We start from the raw sequence: 21717 nt of genomic DNA, 5'->3' as shown, positions 1-21717 counted from the left end.
CTTATTGGAGGATCTTAATACTGTGGTTAAGGGTGTGGGTTTCAAAGGATTCCCTAGATGGGACATTGAGAACAAAAGAGAAACAATTCAGTAAGTGCTCAAAGATTTAGGATATAAAGATATAGGATTAGGATTTAGCTCAAGGATGTGAGTGATGACAACTTAAATCTGGTTCTGAAGGGATTGATAACATACATTATTATGTAAATATACACAGTGGAATTCTTTTTTTTTCTGGTTTTCATTTTTTATTGTACTTACATTTAAATTACCATTAAATACTAAGCATAAGTATATGCTCACCTTATGTCCAGATTTTTGAAATTACAGATAAATGGATGGATGTCTTAAAGGATATTAGACATTGTAGAGTATATAAAACAATTGCGGAATAAGGGTGTCTCTATACTTTGACACATTTGGTGGTGCAACTCCATAGGGGCAGGAAGATAAATATGAGACTTCAGGCTGCAATTGGAGGAAAAATCTGTTCAGGACTGAGTGAGGAGATTCTTGCACAATGGAATTCTTTCAAAAACAGTAGCAAAGATGTATACTTACTTAAATTTTCAGGAGACATTATTACGTGAAAAAGATAGTTTACAAAGTAGTATTTATAGTGGGATCTCGCTTTTGTAAATAAGTATAGAAAAAAAGTATAAAAATATCCTTACCAGGGTTTTAAAAGTGGTATCTCTAGGTAGTATTTAAAGTTTCTTGTTTTGGTTTATCTGCAGTTTTAAATTTGTCTACAATGAACATGCGTTGCTTTTTGTAATAATACCTAAGGAAGTTTTTTTAAGCTTGAAAGAAATATTGAAGTCCTTAATGAAGCATGCTACTCTTAGGTACTGTCATTGAAAGCAGATTTGTATCAGATGTAAATTTTGTTCACCTTCTCAGCTCCCCTCAGTTGCTTTTCTTTCTTTTTGCCACTGAGAGGCCCTGGCAAAAGGGGAGAGTCCTCTTTCTAAAATTTTCACTGGGGGTGAGTTGGGACAACGTACCAGTGGACACGTACCAGTGGCTGGTGTGAAGATTTAGGCATTTGAAATGTAAGGGTAATGATAATATACAAGGATAATGGAAGTGGAGGGTTGTTATGAGATTGGGCTGTCATCTTAAGACTGATAATGCAAAATCTGTGGGTAACTAACATTGTTTATAGACCTGAAGGTCACTCTCTCAGGACAAGAGAATTTAACATCCAAGCTAAGACCCTAGTGGATGTTGAAAACTTGCCATGAGGGTGACTCCTAGAAACCTGGAAAAAGCAATGAGCCTCCCAGAGCCTGAACTGAAATGCTTGAATTGCCATGATATACAAAAGAGGAAGGGAATAAAAGACTCAGGGAAGTGGGAATGCTGGAATGGGTATGTTACGTGAGGCCAGAACAAATATGTTTTCCAGGAAGGTCCCAAGAATATGCCATTCACCAAGGGTGTTTGATAGAAATGTGTTGGTGAGAGGGGCCCCAGCATCCCCATGAAGTTCACTGTGGCTCTCCTTTGTAGGCCAGGGTAAAAGGCAGGAGAAGTGGTCACAGAATTTGGCTCATTGATAGCAATGGGGATGAGAAGGCCCTGGAGCAATAGAGGCCATTGATAGCTTTCACCATCCGAAGTCAGAGGGTCACAATGTCCACAGTTGGGATGTGGGATGGTTAATAAACCACAGCATCCCGAGGGGCAAAATAGCCGAGCAGCCAATAGACACTGCTTAATGTACATAGTCAAAATAGAGCCATAATGGACGAGCAGGAGGTTGAGGGAAGTACTCAAAGTAGTCTCTTGCCCAGTTTTCAGTTTTCGGACCTGGTACCATTGACTGAAGAGATGACTGAGTCCCAGTGCAAAGAACTCTGCCATACCTAATGATTTCCCCAGTGCTTCCCCAAAGGAATCTAGGCTGTGTACCTGAGTGACTGTTCACTGGGGAAAGGGAAATTCTCAGACATTTCAAGGACTACTGAGGACAGGGTCTAAGTTGACAACCAGAGACTTCATCGTGGGCTCTGTGGACCAGGTAATAAATGGCGTCTTGACCAAAGTCTGGGTCCACCAGGTCTGTGAAGTCACCTGGTACTCATTTCCCTGGTCCCCAAATATAAATTGGGATTGACATATGTGGCAGTTGGAGTAACCCATACATTGAGTCTGTTGATGAGCGCTATCATAGCAGGGAAGTTCAAGTGGAAGCATCTGAAACTGCCTACCTCCCGCCAAGAGAGCGAATCAAAAGCACTATAACTCTGGAGAGGGATAGCAGAGATTAATGCCACTCTTAAAGATGTAGGCATGGTTGACCCTAGAATAGCTCTGTCTAATATGCTGGTGTGGTCCTTGCAGAATCTAGATGGATACTAAAGACTAGCTCAACCAAGAAATAGTCCTGATCACAGCTGCCCAGCCAGATGTAGTTTCTTTGCTACAGCAGATAATATGGTCTCTGGTACTCAATATGCAGCCATTGATTTGGCGAATGTGTACTTTTCTATCCCAGTCAGGAAAGAAGATCAGAAACACTTTGCTCCAGGGCCATGTTAACTCTCCCACCATCTGCCATAATTTAGCCTGAAGACATCTGGACCACCTGGACATATCACAGAATATCATATTGATACATTACACTGATGACATCATGGTGATCTGGCAGGATGAGTAAGAGGGTGCTGGCATGCTGGAGACATATGCACTCCAGAGGGAGGGAGACAAACTCTATAAAAATTCAGGCACTTGCCAACTCTGTAAAGTTTCTGCACATCCTATGGTCAGGTGTATGTCAGGACATTCCCTTCAAAGTAAGGGACGGATTGGTGCATGATGCAGCCACTACCACAATGAAGGAAGCACAATGACTGTTAAGTCTCCTTGGGCTTTGGATGCAACACATTCCACACCTAGGAAAATTGCTCAAGCTCATAGATCAGGCAATGTGGAAGGTGCCAGCTTTGAGTAGGGCTCAAAGTAGAGAATGGCTCTGCAGCAGGTCCTCACTGCAGAACAAGCAACCCTGCCACTTAGAACAGAAATCCCAGCACACCCTATGGTATTCGAGATGGCAGGAGTAGTAAAAGATATGGTATGAAGTTCTCAGCAAGTCCCAGTGGGAGAATCACAACCCAGGCTCCTGGGGTTATGGAACAAGGTCAAAATGTAGATTTCTGTAGCTTTACTTATTCCCAGGGAGTATTTATACACTCAGAGATCTTGCTTGACAATCAGATATAGCCTTAAATAAAGAATTGTAAAGTACTACAGTCACCTGCCATGGGAATTTCAGTTTCGTTTTTTTTTTTCTAGGATAACAGTTACTAAGATAGAGGAGAATAGAGGAGACCAGAAACACTGAAACAACTTTTTTTACAAAACACAGTTGCCAGAGTATTGGGGGAAAATACTTAACACCTGTGTGACCACAAACAATTTTTCTCTAGCACTATTGTGATAAGACATAATGTTGTGGATAAATATTGCAATTTTAATATACATGTAAATAAAAATACTTCCCATAAACATATTTTTTGGCATTCATTCTTAGTATTTATACTTATCTATAATGTATTATAAGAAGAGAGCTATAATTGTCTCATCACTTTTTTTTTTTTTAAATATTTATTTATTTATTTGGCTGCACCAGGTCTTAGTTGTGGCATGTGGGATCTAGTTCCCTGACCAGGGATCGAACCCAGGCCCCCTGTATTGGGAGCGTGGAGTCTTAACCACTGGACCACCAGGGAAGTCCCTGTCTCATCACTTTTTAACAGAAAAACTGTTAGTAGTAACTTTTCCACAGAAAAAAGGAAAATTTTCTATAATGTGCTATTGTTTGCTTAGCTGGTGATAAAGATTTGCAATGGCTTTTCTTTCTTCCTGCCTTTCAAAAGGTGTTATTTCTGATTTGCATTTGAGAGTTGCCACAAGTTCAGTTACAAGCTTTGAAAATTTATAGTTCACATAAAGAACTGTAAAAAGGTTTAAAAACCAGTCCTTTTCCCTTTTGCTCATCCTGCCCCGCCCAAAGTGCCATTTTTTTTTTTTTTTTTTTTTTTTTTTTTTTTTTGGTCAGAGCAGATCTACAGGTCTAAAATGTCCAGCTGAATGACAGGACTAAAGCTTTGGGCTGTTTATTCAGATGTCAGGACAATACTGAAGTAAGTATGGCTAACAATGCCAGGTTAATCCAAACGGTCTTGCATATATTTTAGAAATATGGATAAAAGGAACAATTCCCATTGTACTTTACTGTGAATGCAGAATACCCACAATATGAATTCGATACTATCAGGAAAAAAACATGCCAATAATATAAACTAGATTATAAGATCCACTAGGCAATTTTAAGAATGTTTCATCATAGTTCAGTATGAACAGAATTCTTCAGATTTACATGATTTTTTTTTGGTATGTGCATTCTGGTAACTCATAATTGAATACAATTTCAAAAGGCTCAAGTCAGTGATCTCACAACGAGGTTCACAGAACAGCACACAATGATGAATCCTGAAGCAATAAAACACTGATGAACTGAGATGTAAACATTCACACTATTGGGACATGACTGAATTTTCATTTAATTTAATTTTGTTTTGGAGTTCTACTGGGTTGTCTTCAGACACCTTCCTTTCATATCTTAAACTGTATCGCAAGGGTGCTAGGAGAGAACCCAATAGTCTAGGGGATCCCAATGAAGTTTAGCACATAGTTCACATAACGTTACGGACTACTTCTTTCTCAATATAGGAGTTACCCCTCCGGGCGAATGGAGGAAAATTTACACCTGAGGGTCCCTTTGAATGACTGGAGTTCAAAAATTCTCAGCTCCTCCACCTTCGTTCCTCTTTTCCTGGGTTCGGAGGCCACCTGTCCCGCAGTGTACACCTGCCTCTCTCTCTGCATGCGGGTCACCGGCTCCAGACTGCCGGAGAAGGAGGCTGAGTCGGAGGAAGAGAAGACTCAGGCGCGCGGCCGCGAGCGGGCGGGGGCGGGAGACGCAGAGGGGCGGGGCCGACGCGCGCGAGCAGGGTGTGCGCGCCTCCGCCGCCGCGTCACCAGCGTGCGGCACGTGCCCGTGTTTACGTCCCTCGTGGAGCCGCGACGTCAGCAGCCGAATGGCAACATTGTGGCGATACTGAGGCGCAGAGTTTAGGAGACGCGTCCCTCCGTCACGCCGGCTCTAGTGGGTCGGGAAGAAGAGGAGGAGGGGCGGGGAGATCGGCCCGGGCGAGCGGCGGAGGCTCACAAGCCCCCGGTCCCGACCACCTACCCGCCTGCCCGGCGCCAGGCAACCCGCGCCTCACCTCCGGAGCGCCGCAGACGCAGCACCGCGGCCTCGCTCTGGGGCCCGGGCGGGCGCGAGGCGCTGCCGCAGCGCAGGGCTTGTAAACAGATCCGGCCGCACGTGACCATGTGAACTACCTGCTCTTGCGACGCGTATTGTCTTTCCCGCGAGCCGCACCACAAAGGAGCGCGGCGGGTGCGAGTGCGAAGAGACGGGCGAGCGAGCGGGGAGAGCCGGCCGGCGCGCTAAGATGGCTGAAGGCTCCCGGCGAGGGTGAGCTGGGCGCGCGGTGCAGTCAGCCGGTGATTCCTCGGGCAGGCAGGGCCGGCGGCGCCTTCCCCGCGGCCTGGCGCCGGAGCCACCATGTCGTTCGCGCTCGAGGAGACGCTCGAGTCGGACTGGGTGGCTGTGCGGCCCCATGTGTTCGACGAGCGCGAGAAGCACAAGTTCGTCTTCATCGTAGCCTGGAACGAGATTGAGGGCAAGTTTGCCATAACCTGCCACAACCGGACGGCCCAGAGGCAGAGGAGCGGCACCCGGGAGCAGGCGGGGGCGCGAGGGGGCGCTGAGCCTGGCGCACCCGCGTCCGACGGGACCCGGGGGCCGGGCAGCCCGGCGGGCAAGGGTCGCCCCGAGACCACTGCCTCCGCGACTCTGGGCAGGAGCCCCGGGTCCCGGAGGCGCCCGACCTGGGCGGAGGGAGGCTCTCCGCGGAGCGCGTGCAGCCTTCGGGGGGACTCACTGCTGCGGAGTTCGGCCGGCAAAGGGGCGGAGAGCCCTCTCCGGAGCCTAGTGCGGGCCAACTCCAGCCCGGTCCGGAGGACATCTGGAGGCAGGGATGTGGGGGGGGCCGCCGCTGCGGCAGCCCCGCCGGCGCCCAAGGAGGCGCCGGTGTCGTCGGTGCGGGTAGTGAGCGCCTGCGGGACGGTCACCGAGGAGATCGAGGTGCTGGAAATGGTGAGGGAGGACGAGGCGGACCCGGCGGCGCTGTCGCTCTCGGACGCTGAGCAGCCGCAGCCCGCCGCCGAGCTGGAGTCCCCGGCCGAGGAGTGCAGCTGGGCCGGGCTCTTCTCCTTTCAGGATCTGCGCGCGGTGCACCAGCAGCTGTGCTCCGTGAACTCGCAGCTGGAGCCGTGCCTGCCTGTGTTCCCCGAGGAGCCCTCGGGCATGTGGACGGTGCTGTTCGGGGGCGCCCCGGAGATGACCGAGCAGGAGATCGACACGTTGTGTTACCAGCTGCAGGTTTACCTGGGTCACGGCCTGGACACCTGTGGCTGGAAGATCCTGTCCCAGGTACTCTTCACCGAGACCGATGACCCGGAGGAGTATTACGAAAGCCTTAGCGAGCTGCGGCAGAAGGGCTACGAAGAAGTGCTTCAGCGGGCCAGGAAGCGCATCCAGGAGGTAAGAACGTAGTCCGGGCTCCACTCATCGCTGTTGGTTCCTCCTCACTGCCGGAGGCTGGAGCCTCAGTCTAGGCTGTGCGCTTTTGGGGCGCTTGTGTTTCTAGCTAGACAAGGGAAAAGGAATGGTTCCTGACCTATCTCCCCCTTTATTCCTTTCGGTAGTGGGGAAAACCGTGGCTTTCCTTAATTTGCTCTCTGAAGGAACTTTGATAAGTCTTTAGATTTCCGCCTCCCACTTATCACATAGGTTCTATAAAGTCCTCTGTTTGCTACTAAGTACTGGTAATAAGATTAAAGCCATTTAGCAGAAAGCTATCCCATAAGTATAAGCTAAATGAGCGTTTCTCTTTGTCCCTGAAGTTGTTTCCAGCAATAATTACCCAGATTATTAACCTTACTTTCCTGGCGTCATGTTCGTTTATTCAAAATGGTTTGTCTTATGGAGCAAAAACAGTCAGTTTTTTGTCTCCATATGTGATTTGGCAACTTAGGCAAATTTAGAAATCATTTTCCTCCAGGTGAGTGGCCTGTCCAAATGAAAAAGCCCCAACTGACAATTGGATGCAAATGGACTTTGAAAGGTTTTATACACACTCTAGGAATATAGCAAGTCTTTAAAGAGGGCTCATGTTTCACTCTTGTTTTAGGGAGAAAAAAGGCCTTGGGCAGGAATGTTCATTTTGCTTTTGGACTTGAGAAGTAAAAGTAGTGCAAACACTTTTTCAAACGAATCTTTAAAATAACAGGAAACAATGGGAAAAGGTCTGGTTATACACAGGGAGCTCTATGATGTGGAAAAGATACGTATAATTTGAGGTCATGTGTACTTATCAGCTTCTGCTGAAAAAACTAAAGAAGTACTCTCGTTCTCAAAGCAATTCATTATTTTTAGTATTAGTATCAATTGAGGTTGGAGTTGGGGTGGGGAAATGCCCCCTTTTATCGTGTTTATATTGCTGACATTGTGGTGTTATCTGTCAGCCTTGCCTATGTTTATGTACTACTTGAATCCTATTAGTGCTAGGAAGCTGGAGCCTTCTGTTTTCTTCATAGAATATTATGAAGTCTTTGCTAGACTTAAGGATTTAGGAAATAATACTTTATCACTTATCCCACAGTGCTCTCTTAAAACTTAGAGTGAATCCAGGTTTTGACTTCTGTTAGTTTACTTTATGCTAAACATCACCCATCATAGTATGATCCTGTAGTTCCAGGAATCTATTTTTATTTCCCTTTTTATCGTCTCACTTCTGGAGTCTGTGTTCTACCTTAAATCCTTTCTGGAAGGAAGTGACAAATCTTAAAATGGTCACATTCTCTTTAGAGTTTTAATAGTGACTGGTATTTCTTTTAAACTGCAAGAACAAAGTTAGTGCTTCTTTCGCTTATTCATTTTACAGGTATATATTATCTTTTTAAAAAAACTTTCTATTTTTTAATCCCTGAATGATGTAGGTATGTCTGCTTTTAACTTTACTGATACTCAGAAAAAATAATTCTTTTTGGTTATTTCATTCAAACTGGGTCAAAAACGAAGGCTGCTGAAAAATATAGTTTATTACAGTTTTCTAGAACTCATGTACTTTTTTTGAAAAAGAGTATTTTTCCTGATTAAGGTTATATTGACCATAATGTTTTATTCTCTTCAACAGAGAAAATTTAAACTTTTAAAGAGTATTTTGTTTTGGGAAAAACTCTAAATGAAGTCAATTATAAATTCATTGAACTTTAAATACATAAATTTTTGGTTCTTCGCTTAGTTGAACAGTATTTGAAAAATAGCTATCAAGGACAACAAATAGGTTCAGTTATCTGGGGTTGGTGAATTTCCTATAAATTGAGGGGAGCTATAGATGGACTTTAATGGAGTACCTTAAGTAGAATGCATGGGCACCTGTATATGCATAGGCATAGTCACAGTTTTGGAGGGAAAGGCTTAAAGGTGTTCTTCAAAAAGAGCCTTAAAACCACAATTATAAATTATCTGCTTTGTAAGCTTAGGACATAACCTCTATTGGAATTTAATTTTTGGAATATATTTATGAATTAATATGGGGTTATAAGAAGTAGTCCTATATCTATCTGTCTTGTGGAGTATTGAGGAATTAAACCGTAAGTTTTCTGCCAGAAGTTTTTGTTAATGGTTTACAAATTCGGTCAATTGACTAGTTTGTGAGGTGGTACAATTTATACAGTATTAATGAAATTATTTTTATATGACAAAGAATTGTAGATTGTATACTACTTAGGGCTTTAACCTTGAGTACAGATGAAATGTGACATTTATTGCACGGTAGCCTTGTCTTGGACTTTTACGAGGATTTCCTGTAAGTAATGCTATTTATATAGCAGCACTAAATCCCTGAATGAATCAAGTGCCACCAAGACCTCTTGGAATGGTTTCAACAGTAGCCTTGGTTGTTGGTTAAAGCTAAGTATCATATTACAAGCCATACCGTGGTTTACCTTTGATGACGTGGATTTTGTAAATAATGGTTTCAGTATAAGGACAACTATTGAAATGATTGTGGTCCTTTAGATAGTAAACCTTAACTATGATGGTAGGCTTGATTAAAATCTAAACATCATCGTTCACTTTGGAATTTATGATGTTTATAAAACTGCTCAATTCTAACTTTTCCAGTTGAAACTACTGAGAGAAGCATGTGTTTTCAAAAGTAGCCATGTAAGGCACACAGTAGACAGATGATACTTTGTTTGCAGTCGGAAGAACCTGGGCTTGAATTAGTACTCATCACTTCTGTGACCTGTTTAGTTATTTAACCTCTTTAAAACAGAGAAATGGGGAACATGCTTAAAGGATTTCCGAAGACTTAAGACATGAAAAAGTACCTAACAATGTGTTTGGCACTTATAAAGGAGGCTTCCAGAAAGTGTTGCTTCAAGGCAGTGTAAATATTGGCACTACTTAGGTATTGGGGCGCTTCACATTACCTATCCCCTTTCATCCTCCACTCTGTCTTTTGAGACAAGTGGCGTTTTATACATATTTTACTGAAGCAGAAGTTGAGATTTGGCCAATTTTAAACTGCTGAGAAGTGACTAAACTCAGATTCAAACTTGATTTGTCCTAATCCAGACATAGGCCTTTTCTACACATGTCTTATTTCCCTGATGACATTAAAAAGGATGTCAGTCTCCGCTCAGCTCCTGAGAATGGGAGGGTGGCATCAGTAATTTAAAATCTAGTCAGGTCAATAATGAACTTATAAATTAAGGTAACTTGTTTGTTTTACTTCAAATTAATCATGATAGGCATAGTGTAGGGCATAGTCTACCCGTTGTGTTTTAGAAGTAGGTTGCCTAGGGTGCAAGGATGGGTTTATGTTAGACGAGTGCCCAATCACTGTTTTCCTTTGTATTTTAAAATGACGATAAACAACTCCTGACTTGAGTTGTTTAAGAGAAGGAGCAAGGAGCTCTATGAAGATTGTTTACTTATCACCCCTCTTCCCAATTTGACTTTACTAATTTCCTGGAAAACTAAGATTAGCTATAAAACTCCAGAGCACTACTGAAGCCCCAACTACAGACAGTCCCCGACTTAAGGTGGTTCAGCTTTAAGATGATGTGAAAGTGATACGCATTCAGTAGGAACCGTATTTCAAATTTTGATCTTTTCCTGGGTACCTTACTCTTGTAACACTGGGCAGCACGCTGCAGCTCCCAGTCAGCCACAGGATCACTAAGGTAAAGAACCGTTCTGTGCCCATACAACCTTTCTGTTTTCACTTTCAGTACAGTATTCAATCAATTACATGAGATATTTAACACTTTATTATAAAATAAGCTTCTGTTAGATGATTTTTACCCAAGTGTAGGCTAATGTGAGTGTTCTGAGCATATTTAAGGTAGGCTAGCCTAAGCTATAATGTTCAGTGGGTTAGGTGTATTAAATGCAGTTCTAACTTACAATAATTTCAACTTACGATGGGTTTATCGGGCAGTAAGCCCAGTGTAAGTCAAGGAAGATCTGTGTATACATTAGAGAAATGACAGTCGTTTAGGAGTCCTAGGATGCTGGTCTTTGGGCCAGTGAGCCACAACCCATGATTAGGTATAAATAGTAGAAGCAGTCTCGGGAAGGACATAATGTACTTAGCTGCAGAGGAGGGAGCTGTTCTGCCTGGATATTTCCATAAACATGGTGCAAACTGCTCTTTTACTGTAAAACAGTTAAGAAATAATGAAGCTAAATGAATTTTGTGGGATTCTTGAAAGTTGTGATGAAAGACAACAGTTGTGATGAAAGACAACAATGTTATTTTAACAGCTGGAAACTGTTAAAATAATGACTTAGATATTTATCTCTTTCTTCAATCCTGTGTCCCAATAAACTTTTGGCCATTTGTCATATTACTGAAAAAAAAAAGGTAGGCGTAGAATGAAAGTTGAATATGTTTCTCAGTTAGTGTTTCTGTAAAACAGAAACATGAAGGCTGGTGGCAGGATGGCAGCTTTCCTGATAAATAATTTATGTGGTGGTTTCTCTGCTTACCATTTAACCTCACATGATTCCTGGCCCACCAGATATTTCACAGACATGTTTCCTCCTTGCTAAAACAAGACCGACTTGGACAGATAGTTTCGTAATGTGAGTACTATCGTGTGTGTGTGTGTGTGTGTGTGTGTATGTATGTGTGTATGTGTTGAAGGGAGAAGGTGAGTGGGAGGTTTGGTTTGTCAGACCTAACAGTTGCGGTGGTTGAATTAGCAATCTTCATTCCCAAAATCTTAACATGTAACTTTAGTCTCACTGTTCTCCATTATTGCTTTATTTGGCCTTTTATTGATTGTAGAATATTGTTGGAAGTGGTACTTGAAAGCACAGGGTGGCTTTCCATTGGTGGTTAGATGTATGTGTGCTTATTTTTTGTAATGGGAAATTTCCCTGTGGCTCTTTTTACTACTTATTAATAGGCCAGGATCTGCTCCCTCTGAATCTACCCAGTTTCCTTAGTTGTCATAGGAGAAAAATTAAGTTGGTTGTATGGGTAAGAGACATAGGCAGTGAAGACTGAACAATAGTTCTTGGTGCTGTTTGTTTTTTGATAGAGGTGGTGAAGTTCATTTGGCTTTTCAAGCTTCTTGTAGGGGACTGTTAATACCAAGTAGCCTTAACACAGAGTATCTAAGTTACTAAAACTGCATAGGAGCAGAGAAGGATTCATTCAGCAAAAAACTAGAAATTTTTGAGTTGTTTTCTTAAGTGTGGGGAATTGCCCTTATGCTTGTCCTTGAATTTTAAATTTTATATAGTTATAATTGCATATAATAGACTTTTCAGACTATAGTGAAGATTTTGTATAATAGGCTATGAAATAAAAATAGGCCTTGTGAACTAGATATTTTATAGAGAGTGGCCTTAAGGATAAATGAAGTTCGTTTAATGATTTGGGGCTTTATTGTAACTTGTAAGGTTACAGTGAGGGTGATGGCTTGGGGCTTAGTTTATTCAACAAATATTATTAGTGCAATGAAGTAATATAGGTACGGGGAGAATACAGTGATAAACAAGAATGGTCATTTTCTTCAGGAAAAAAATTTTAACTAAAATTGGTTACCAAGTCATCCTGCTGCTAACATTTAGCTGAGGTAGGGTACTTTTTAAGAAATGTCTCACTACACTATCTTAATTAGTGCTTAGTGGAAAGAAAATTTATTGAACATGGCTCAGGAAAATCTGTGTTTTTGTCCTAATTGTGATACTAGTTGCTTGACCTTATGCTGTCACTTACCCTCTGTGGGCGTTAATTTCATGTTTGCAGAATGAAATTACAGTCTTCTTTTCCATAAGGATACAGGGCAGTTTACAAGCACAGTGTGGCAACTGTTGGGAGCTGAGCCACTTGTTTTATGTGCTTGTATCCAGGTTTGGGTCCCTCTGCAGTAAGGTGACTGTCTAAGACATAGCACTTCTAATGTTGCTAGAGTTTCTTCAGGCTTTGAAAAAGCTCTGATTCCTTTTTGAGTACACGAGGGCACTGAAGCAGGCAGGAGTGGTGTTTCTGCCTGTTTTTTGTATTCGTTTTCTGGTCCTCACTTTGTTCATTACCATTACTTGAGGGGTTTTTTTGTGTGTGTGCTTTTCCCTATGGACTTTATTGTTAAAACTGCTTTCCCATCACTTTTTTGATAACTTGCTAAAGTTACACTTACAAAACCAACGTTTAATTACTAAAATTATTTCTGAAAGCCATTCTTCCTCTTCACCTTGCTATCTGAGTCTGTCCCGTCTTTACTGACTCTTAACAGGGTAATAACTGGGGCAACCAATATGTAGAGACGTATGTGAGGCTCTAGTTTTTTTTTTTTTTAATTGATTCATTAGTTAATTTATTTGTTTGGCTGCATTGGGTTTTCGTTGCTGTGCACGGGCTTTCTCTAGTTGCGGCGAGCAGGGGCTACTCTTCGTTGCGCTCTATGGGCTTCTCATTCTGGTGGCTTCTCGTTGTGGAGCACGGGCTCTAGGTGGGTGGGCTTCAGTAGTTACAGCACATGTGCTCAGTAGTTGAGCACGCAGGGTCAGTAATTGTGGCACACGGTCTTGGTTGCTCCGCGGCATGTGGGATCTTCCCGGACCAGGGCTCGAACCCGTGTCCCCTGCGTTGGCAGGCAGATTCTCAACCACAGTGCGACCAGGAGAGTCCTGAGGCTTTAGTTTTTTTTTTGTTTTTTTGTTTGTTTGTTTGTTTTTTGTGGTACGCAGGCCTCCCACTGTTGTGGCCTCTCCCGTTGCGGAGCACAGGCTCCGGACGCGCAGGCTCAGCGGCCATGGCTCACGGGCCCAGCCGCTCCGCAGCATGTGGGATCTTCCCAGACCGGGGCACGAACCCGTGTCCCCTGCATCGGCAGGCGGACTCTCAACCACTGCGCCACCAGGGAAGCCCGAGGCTTTAGTTTTTAATGATCACAATAACTAATTTTTATTGAATGCTACCTGTGGGTCAAGCACTGTACAGAGGTATTTAAATATTGATACATTAAGTTAGCATGTTGATAGGAGTTAAGAGGTTGGGTTCAAGTGAGTCTGAGTCCTGGCTCCTCCACTTAATAGCTTTATGTATTTGGGCCCACCAAATTCTCTCAGTGCATTAGCTTCCTCATTTGTAAAGTGAGGAGAATAATACTGCTGCCTCAGAGTGATTTAAAAGTAGCTTTTATGTAAGGTACTTAGAACAGTGCCATTTACTCAATAAACACTTGATAAATGTTAACTCTTATTAATGTTAATCTTCATATCAACCTAACAGGTAGGGATTTTACAATAGAGGAAACAGGTTCAAAGAGATTAGATAAACTTGCCTAAGATAACATATCTGTGTAAGAGAACCAGATTCAAAGCCATGCCTGATTCCAGCTGGTTTTCTTAACCAATAGACTATCTTCCCCCCTGTAGAAAGGGAATAAGGCTAACTGATAAACTTAGCCTTTGTCAAATTGAAATACATGGTTAATGTCTCATCATTGGACAGAAACATTAACAGTGTCTGGCTGATGACTTTTTTTGGGCCTTTGTCAAATTGAAATACATGGTTAATGTCTCATCATTGGACAGAAACATTAACAGTGTTTGGCTGATGACTGTTTTTGGAAAACCTTGGTTATGTACATATACTGTAATCAACAATGTTGTCTGTCATTGGAGAACATTGTAATCCCAGAGGAGGTGAATTTAAATTTGTGCATGTATGATACATAAAACGCTAATGTGAGACAGAATGCATATGTCTTTCTTATACAGACTCATAAAAATAATTTTCCTGTAACCACAGGAAGAATAAATGTTACACTGATGTTTAGATATCTTCTGTTGTAAGTTCTGTTCAATATTAAGCTAGCTAAGGGTGAGTTGGTTTAGATGGTGTGATAATAGCTTACTTTCAAGAAAATTTATTTTCTCCTCTAAACATTTCCTGATACTTTTTCCCCCCACAGAAGAAATAGGGAATTTGGTGTATTTTAAGGTAAGACCTGAAATCTACCTCGTTTCTCATGCTATTTATTCCCATTTCAAACAATTGGTACATAACTTTGAATAGTTAATATTGTACTCCCCTTCCCCTCATAACTATACTAAATAATTATCTTATTTTTCTGGCTAGGCAGAGGAGGAAGGCAGTTAAGGATGTTAACTCTCTTGATTTATTTTCAGTTGGAAATCCTGCCGCCTTTTTTTTCCCTTTTATATTAGGTGATGTGAATTTGGGTATTGGGGTTGCCAAATGAAAATGAAAGGTTATGACAAGTAGGGTTAGAGAAAGGGAGTTTGGGATTGACATGGACACACTGCTATATTTAACATAGATAACCAACAAAGATCTACTGTATAGCACAGGGAACTCTGCTCAATACTCTGCAATAACCTAAATGGAAAAAGAATTTAAAGAATAGATACATGTACTATATGTATAACTGAATCACTTTGCTGTACACCCCAAACTAACACAACATTGTTAATCAACCATACTCCAATATAAAATAAAAATAAAAAAAAAGAAATGGAGGATTAAGAGAGAAAGGGACAAGAATTAACTTTAGCAATAGCTGAACATGCATTATTTTGGGAAAAGGAAATTATGTGCCAGCTCACAGTGAAGCCTTTCGAGGTGCTTGATTTTTGTAGTGTGTTAAAAGGTCTCTGGCTCCCTGGAGGGTCTTGGAGTTGGCTCTTGAGCAGGTTTTACTCTATATGTTGAGTCTTATGCGACCTAAAACTTGAAAGAAAAAAAACTTATTTGTTTTTATTGAGGTATAATTGATTTTCAATATTATATTAGTTTCAGGTGTACAACATAGTGATTCAAAATTTTTGTAGATTATACTCCATCTAAAGTTACTGTAGGACTTCCCTGGTGTCACAGTGGTTAAGAATCCGCCTGCCAGTGCAGGGGACATAGGTTCGATCCCTGGTCCGAGAAGATCCCACAGGCTGTGGAGCAGCTAAGCCCATGTGCCACAACTACTGAGCCTGTGCTCTAGAGCCTGCAAGCCACAGCTACTGAGCCTGTGTGCCACAACTATTGAAGCCCACGCACCTAGAGCCTGTGCTCCGCAACAACAGAAGCCCCCGCTCACTACAACTAGAGAAAGCCCACGCACAGCAACGAAGACCCAATGCAGCCAAAAATAAATAAATAAATTTATATATAAAACAAAAATTTACTGTCAAATATTAGCTATGTTCCCTTTGCTGTACAGTATATCCTTGTAGCTTATTTACTTTATACCTAATACTTTGTCCCTTTTAATCCCCTTACCTCTATTTCCCATCCCCCTTCCCTCTCCCCACTGGTAACCACTAGTTTGTTCTCTATATCTCTGAGTCTGTTTCTTTTTTTTTTATGTTCATTCCTTTGTTTTATTTTTTAGACTCCATATATATGTGCTATCATACTGTATTTGTCTTTTCTGAGTTGTTTTACTAAGCATAATACCCTCCAGGTCCATCCATGTCGTTGCAAATGGCAAAATTTCATTTTTTTAAATGGCTGAGTATTATTCCATTGTATATATATTTCATCATATTTTCAGTCTTCCTAGACCCAGAAGATTGGTATCATTCACGTAAGGGAAAGGTGATAGACTGGTTATGCGTAGGGACAAATAAGGTAGTGGTTAAGAGCTTGAGTTAAGCTGTGGAGGATTCACTTCTGTCTTTCACCAGCTACCTAACTTTAGGCAAGTTCTGTTTCTTTGCCTCTGGTTCTTTGTAAAATGGCATAATAGTTATACCTACATCACTGTGTTATATGTACATACTGATTTGTAAATGCATACTGATTCAGAAATGTTAAATATGAATTTTAGAACTGAAGAGCTATGGAGTCATTCATGCATTGGTTACTGCTTTCTCATGTTGCTCCTACACCCACTTTAGTTTAATCTCACTATTTCATCCTTGGACTATTTCAAGGATGAAAATATTGAAACTATTCAATATTTTGAATAGTTTGGATGGATGGACTATTTCATCCCACTATTTCATCCTTAGCTCTCCTTCAGTGTTTTCCTTGCATTGTAGCCTTTGTATACCTTGCTCCCAAACTATTTTATGGTGTGGACCATTTTTAAAGTCTTTATTGAATTTGTTACAATGTTGCTTCTGTTTTACGTTTTGGTTTTTTGGCCCCGCGGCATGTGGGATCCTAGCTCCCGGACCAGGGATCGAACCTGCACCCCCTGCATTGGAAGGCAAAGTTTTAACCACTGGACCACCAGGGAAGTCCCCCAAACTATCTTAAAGCATTACTTTGCACATCTTCATACCCAACTCTTTAGCTGTAACATACACACACCAAACCAAACTCTTCCATTGCTTACCATTGTCCTGTGAACAGATTCCAAATTCCTGACATTCAGAGTCATGCATATTTTGGTTAGCTTGCCAGTCTCTTATCTCTTTCTCTGCTCTACATGAACCTTTCATTATTCTAGTCAAGCTCTTTTACCCGTTATTCACTGAACTCACTGTACACCATGCTCCATTGTATAGGACACCCACCCCACCCATGTTGTCATTCTTTTGTCTAAGTTCCACCCTTCTTTCCAGGGCCAGGTCAGGTGCCCTTCCTGAAGAAAGTCATTTCTGACCACTATCAGAAACCAGAGGACTTGCTGTCAGAAATTCAGAGATCAGAGAGGCCTTATGTTACATACGGTTCATATCATCCATAACTGCTGCCCTGGTTTTTCTCCTTATGGACCCCTTCTACCCTTTAAAATGCATTTAACCAGGAGACAGAGATGGGTTTTGTTGTTACTTTTTTCTAATACCTGAATTCCCCCGTGATTCTGTACACAGCAGGTGCTCGGTAGATGTTTTTTGATATGTTATAAAGCTGGTTTCTGTGTATGACATGTATACATGTACCTAACATTTTAATTAAAGGTGTCTCCTCCCCAGGAGTAAAATGAAATCAAATTTGCCACTCACCTATGAAGTGAAGAATCTGAAAACCAATTTTTAAAATATCAGAATGGGTCATTACTATCAGTAGCCCTTACACTTTGTAAAATTGGATTTCAGCATTAATAGTTGTTGACAATCAGTGATTAACATAGAAATAACAAAAATGATTCAAACAAGAACAGAGTTGAGCAGTGCTTTGTGAATGTGGAAAATGTGTGTGGCATTGGTCCTTACTTGACAGTTGGGGAAACAAGTCACCTAGACCTAAGGGCAGTTCCTAGGGCCACAGATCCAATTTCATTGCTGGTATAGGCCTCTCCCATCTGAGCACCTCATTGCTAGTCTTGAGTCACCCTTTTCCACAAACAGATGATTGTTTGCATGTCTTAATAATTAATGATGATATTATTTGCAGATTTTTACGTTGCTTCTTAAACATCTTTTTTTTTGTTTTTTTTTTTTGGCTGTGTTGGGTCTTTGTTGCTGGGCGCGGGCTTTCTCTAGTTACTGCGAGCGGGGGCTACTCTTCGTTGTGGTGCGCGGGCTTCTCATTGCGTTGGCTTCTCTTGCTGCAGAGCACGGGTTCTAGGTGTGAGGGCTTCAGTAGTTGTGGCTTGTGGGCTTAGTTGCTCCGTGGCATGTGGGATCTTCCTGGACCAGGGATCGAACCCATGTCCCCTGCATTGGCAGGCAGATTCTTAACCACTGCACCACCAGGGAAGTCCTAAACATCTTTTTTTTTTTTTTTTTCCTGGCTGTACTGCGAGGCATGTGGGATCTTAGTTCCCAGACTAGGGATCGAACCCGCACCCCGTGCAGTGGAAGCAGAGTCTTTAATCACTGGACCACCGGGGAAGTCCCTAAACATCTTACTTAAGGGAAAAAAATGAGGCACTCTATGGGGTTTGACACATTAAAGTAGGAAGAAAGTTATGAAACTCTGCTCAGGAGAGAGTTTAGCTTCTAAATTTTATACCTAGGACTTCAGAAATTATTCTAGGATCTTCAAGGATAGTGGCAGCCCTATAATCCTGAAGTCAGAAAGAGGACTCTAGAACTAACTCTGATTGGCACAGTACAGGATGGGGACTCCACAGTTAAGCACAGGGGGTGCATTCTTTTTCTCTCCTGTATTTGTAACTTTTCACTGGGTTAGAAGCCAGGCTGAATAGGACTAGGGAAGGGAGTAAATGGCACAAGGTAGTTTTGTTCTTTCTCCATTGCAGTGGTTATGGGGAGTCTTGAAAGAAATTATTTAAAAGCTGTTGTCACTATCTCCTTTAACAACCTGATGAAAGTTGTGGGTCCTTGCCCTAGAGAAATTTTGCAATAAGCAGAGCTTTGTTTCAAAAATCAGTGTAGGTTAAAAGCTTAGTTTTTACCAGGTTAGATCAGGGGAGGCAGAAAAGGTATCCATTAGGAAAGCTGGAAAGAAGGGTAAGGGAGAAGTGTTCTACTTATTAGGCTAATATATTTAATTAATGCTTTATATAATTCTGCTTCATTTCTTTTAAGTGAATCAGTAGAGCAAAATAACTTTCTAAAATTGCGTTAGAGATGTGTCAGATTTGGAAACAAATCAGCTCTTTACTTTCAGCCCCTGTTCCCGCCTGTCCTCCTTTCCTCTGCATCCTGTAGTGAGCATCTCTATATTGTATCGGGTGCAGTTGAGCCCTTCTGAAATCATCCTTTGCAGGCATGTTGTATTCTCAGATCCATCTGCATTCTGACTCCGTTTGTGTCCATCAATGAATCTTCTCAAATTAGCAAACAGCATTTTCTCCATTTTAAATTCAGGCCTTCCCTGTACATCGCAAACATCCTTAATCCTAAGCAAGCTGACTCGCTTTCCAATTTCTTTGTACTCTTTTTTTGTGTGTATTATTTATACACCTTTTACATTTCACAGTTCATAACCTGCAAATAGCCACAGTTCAGTTTATTTAGTCCCTGGATTTAGTCAGCTTTGGTTAGCAAAATAGAAAATTAAATACGTTACTATAACAGGTTGTGATTATATTTTACAGTTGAATTCTTTTATCAGAGATGATAGGAAATGGTTTAGACTAAACAGTCTAATGCTTAGTAAATTGCATCTTTTGACATTTTAAAATACATTTCCTTTAAGATTATTTTCAGATCCTTAGATTAAAATAGATTACCAATTGAAGCTATAATTGGTTTTTAGGTAATCGAATGTTAGAAAAACATGAAACTTTATAGCAAAGAAGACAAATTAATAAATTAGCAGTGTTAGGTGAGATGCCTTGAGCTTCTCTGCAGGAGTATTAAGTTTAGTTGGTTCATAATAGCTTTGCAGAAGTACTGCTCTGTTGATCAAAGGCATTTGGGAAATAAATAAATGTTAATATTTGAATAGAATAACTGATTTTCTTTCTTGTGGTTTCATGTCTGTGTAGAGTCCTATTATGATTTAATTAACAAGCATATAGTGACTTGATGTTTTTGTGTTGGTACAAAATAGTATCTAAACCTGGTGCGTTTTATTTACTTTAGTGTCTCTGTAAGGAGAGCTCAAAGAAGCTTAGTATTTAAGGATTGTCTTACTGATGAATCCTGTCATTTGAGTGCTTGTAAATGGCTCGGGGAAATTTATTATTGAGAGACGTTGCTACCATGTTGGGTTTTTTCTCATTCTTTTAACAGTTTTGCTATTCCTAGGACTCGGTAGAAAATCAACGTAAATGTTCCATTTTCAAGTGGAATAAAAAATAAAGGGCTTCTGTGAAAACATTTTCTTGCAAGGAGAGAATTATTGCCTTTATTAAAACTATAAAAAGATAGTTTAGGGAATTCCCTAGAGGTCCAGTGGCTAGGACTCTGCTTTCACTGCTGAGGGTTCGGGTTCGATCTCTGGGGGACTAAGATCCCAAAAGCTGCAAGGCGTGGCCAAAAAAAAAAAGTTTATAATTCATTGTAAAGATTACCATTGTTTTGGGGGCTTCCCTGGTGGCGCAGTGGTTGAGAGTCCGCCTGCCGATGCAGGGGACACGGGTTTGTGCCCCGGTCCGGGAAGATCCCACATGCCACGGAGCGGCTGGGCCCGTGAGCCATGGCCGCTGAGCCTGCACGTCCGGAGCCTGTGCTCTGCAACAGGAGAGGCCACAACAGTGAGAGGCCCGTGTACCGCAAAAAAAAACCCCAAAAAACAAAAAAACAAGATTACCATTGTTTTGCTGCTATTATACACTCACCTCACCCCCACCCCCCATTTTCTTGTCCTGTTCTTCCTTAATCTGGTTATTTTATTTCTGATGTGCTGCAGCCTTGGTGTTAAGCCATGGTGGAGGTGAGCACCTTTACCACGAGTTAGAACTGATTTCTGGGACTTGAGAAGAGTGTCATGATTAGAAATTGATTATTCACACAGCTGCTATTACTTTCATAATCCTCCTTTTCAATTGTAGCTTAAAATAGATGACTTAACACATGACTTAGTACTTATGAATAATAAGTAGGTGAGCAAAGGAAGAGAAGCGTGTATCATTTTCATATTTCTCATACTTTAGTAAAAGTTATATGTGTAGTTTTGGATATTGTGGCAAAGGGGATAATTTAATTTTCGTTTTTTGATGTGTAAGCCAGGATACTTTTGGGGTGGGAAAGTGAAGAAGAAATAGAGTATAAGACTTTCCTTTTAAAAAAAGAGTGTATTTACTTGATAGATCACGATTGAAAAGTGGAATGTAAACCCAACTCCTTCCCCCATCTCCTCATCTCTTCAGAGGCACCTCAGAGGCAGTCACCCTTAAGTTTCTTGTGTGTCTTGCAGGTTCAGTTACAGGTACAAAGACATAGAGTATATATATGTCCTATTTTCCGCCTTTAAACAACTCAAATGGTAGCATGTTATATATATCTTGGTTTTTTTTTTCTCTTAATAAACAGTATTTCTTCCAGTTGCTAGCTATGCTCCATTGAATCGATTTGGTTTGATATATAGGTTTTTCCTGATCTTTGGCTGTTGAAATAGCATATCTTTTCCCACATATGCATGTATATCTACAGGATAAAATTCTGTAAGAGGAATTGCTGGATCAAAGAGAAATATGCATTTTGTTGAAATTGCTTTCTGT

At 41.4% G+C, this 21717-nt stretch overlaps 1 protein-coding gene across 2 annotated transcripts in view; it reads left to right on the top strand.

Annotated features, from left to right (window-relative positions):
* Nucleotides 1–5543: 5543 nt before the first annotated feature.
* Nucleotides 5544–21717, top strand: part of JMY (junction mediating and regulatory protein, p53 cofactor) — a 70950-nt gene continuing 54776 nt past the window's right edge. For both annotated transcript variants that reach the window (XM_082620313.1, XM_082620312.1), the window contains exon 1: nt 5544–6685. In XM_082620313.1, coding sequence (XP_082476439.1) covers nt 5645–6685 — 1041 coding nt within the window. In that variant the 5' untranslated portion in view covers nt 5544–5644. The remainder of the gene's footprint in view (nt 6686–21717) is intronic.

Source organism: Mesoplodon mirus (assembly GCF_964341445.2).
Source record: "Mesoplodon mirus genome assembly, chromosome: 5".
NCBI classification, from domain to species: domain Eukaryota; kingdom Metazoa; phylum Chordata; class Mammalia; order Artiodactyla; family Ziphiidae; genus Mesoplodon; species Mesoplodon mirus.
Note: the sequence above shows the minus strand (reverse complement) of the source record. Positions and strands in the feature narration are given on the sequence as shown.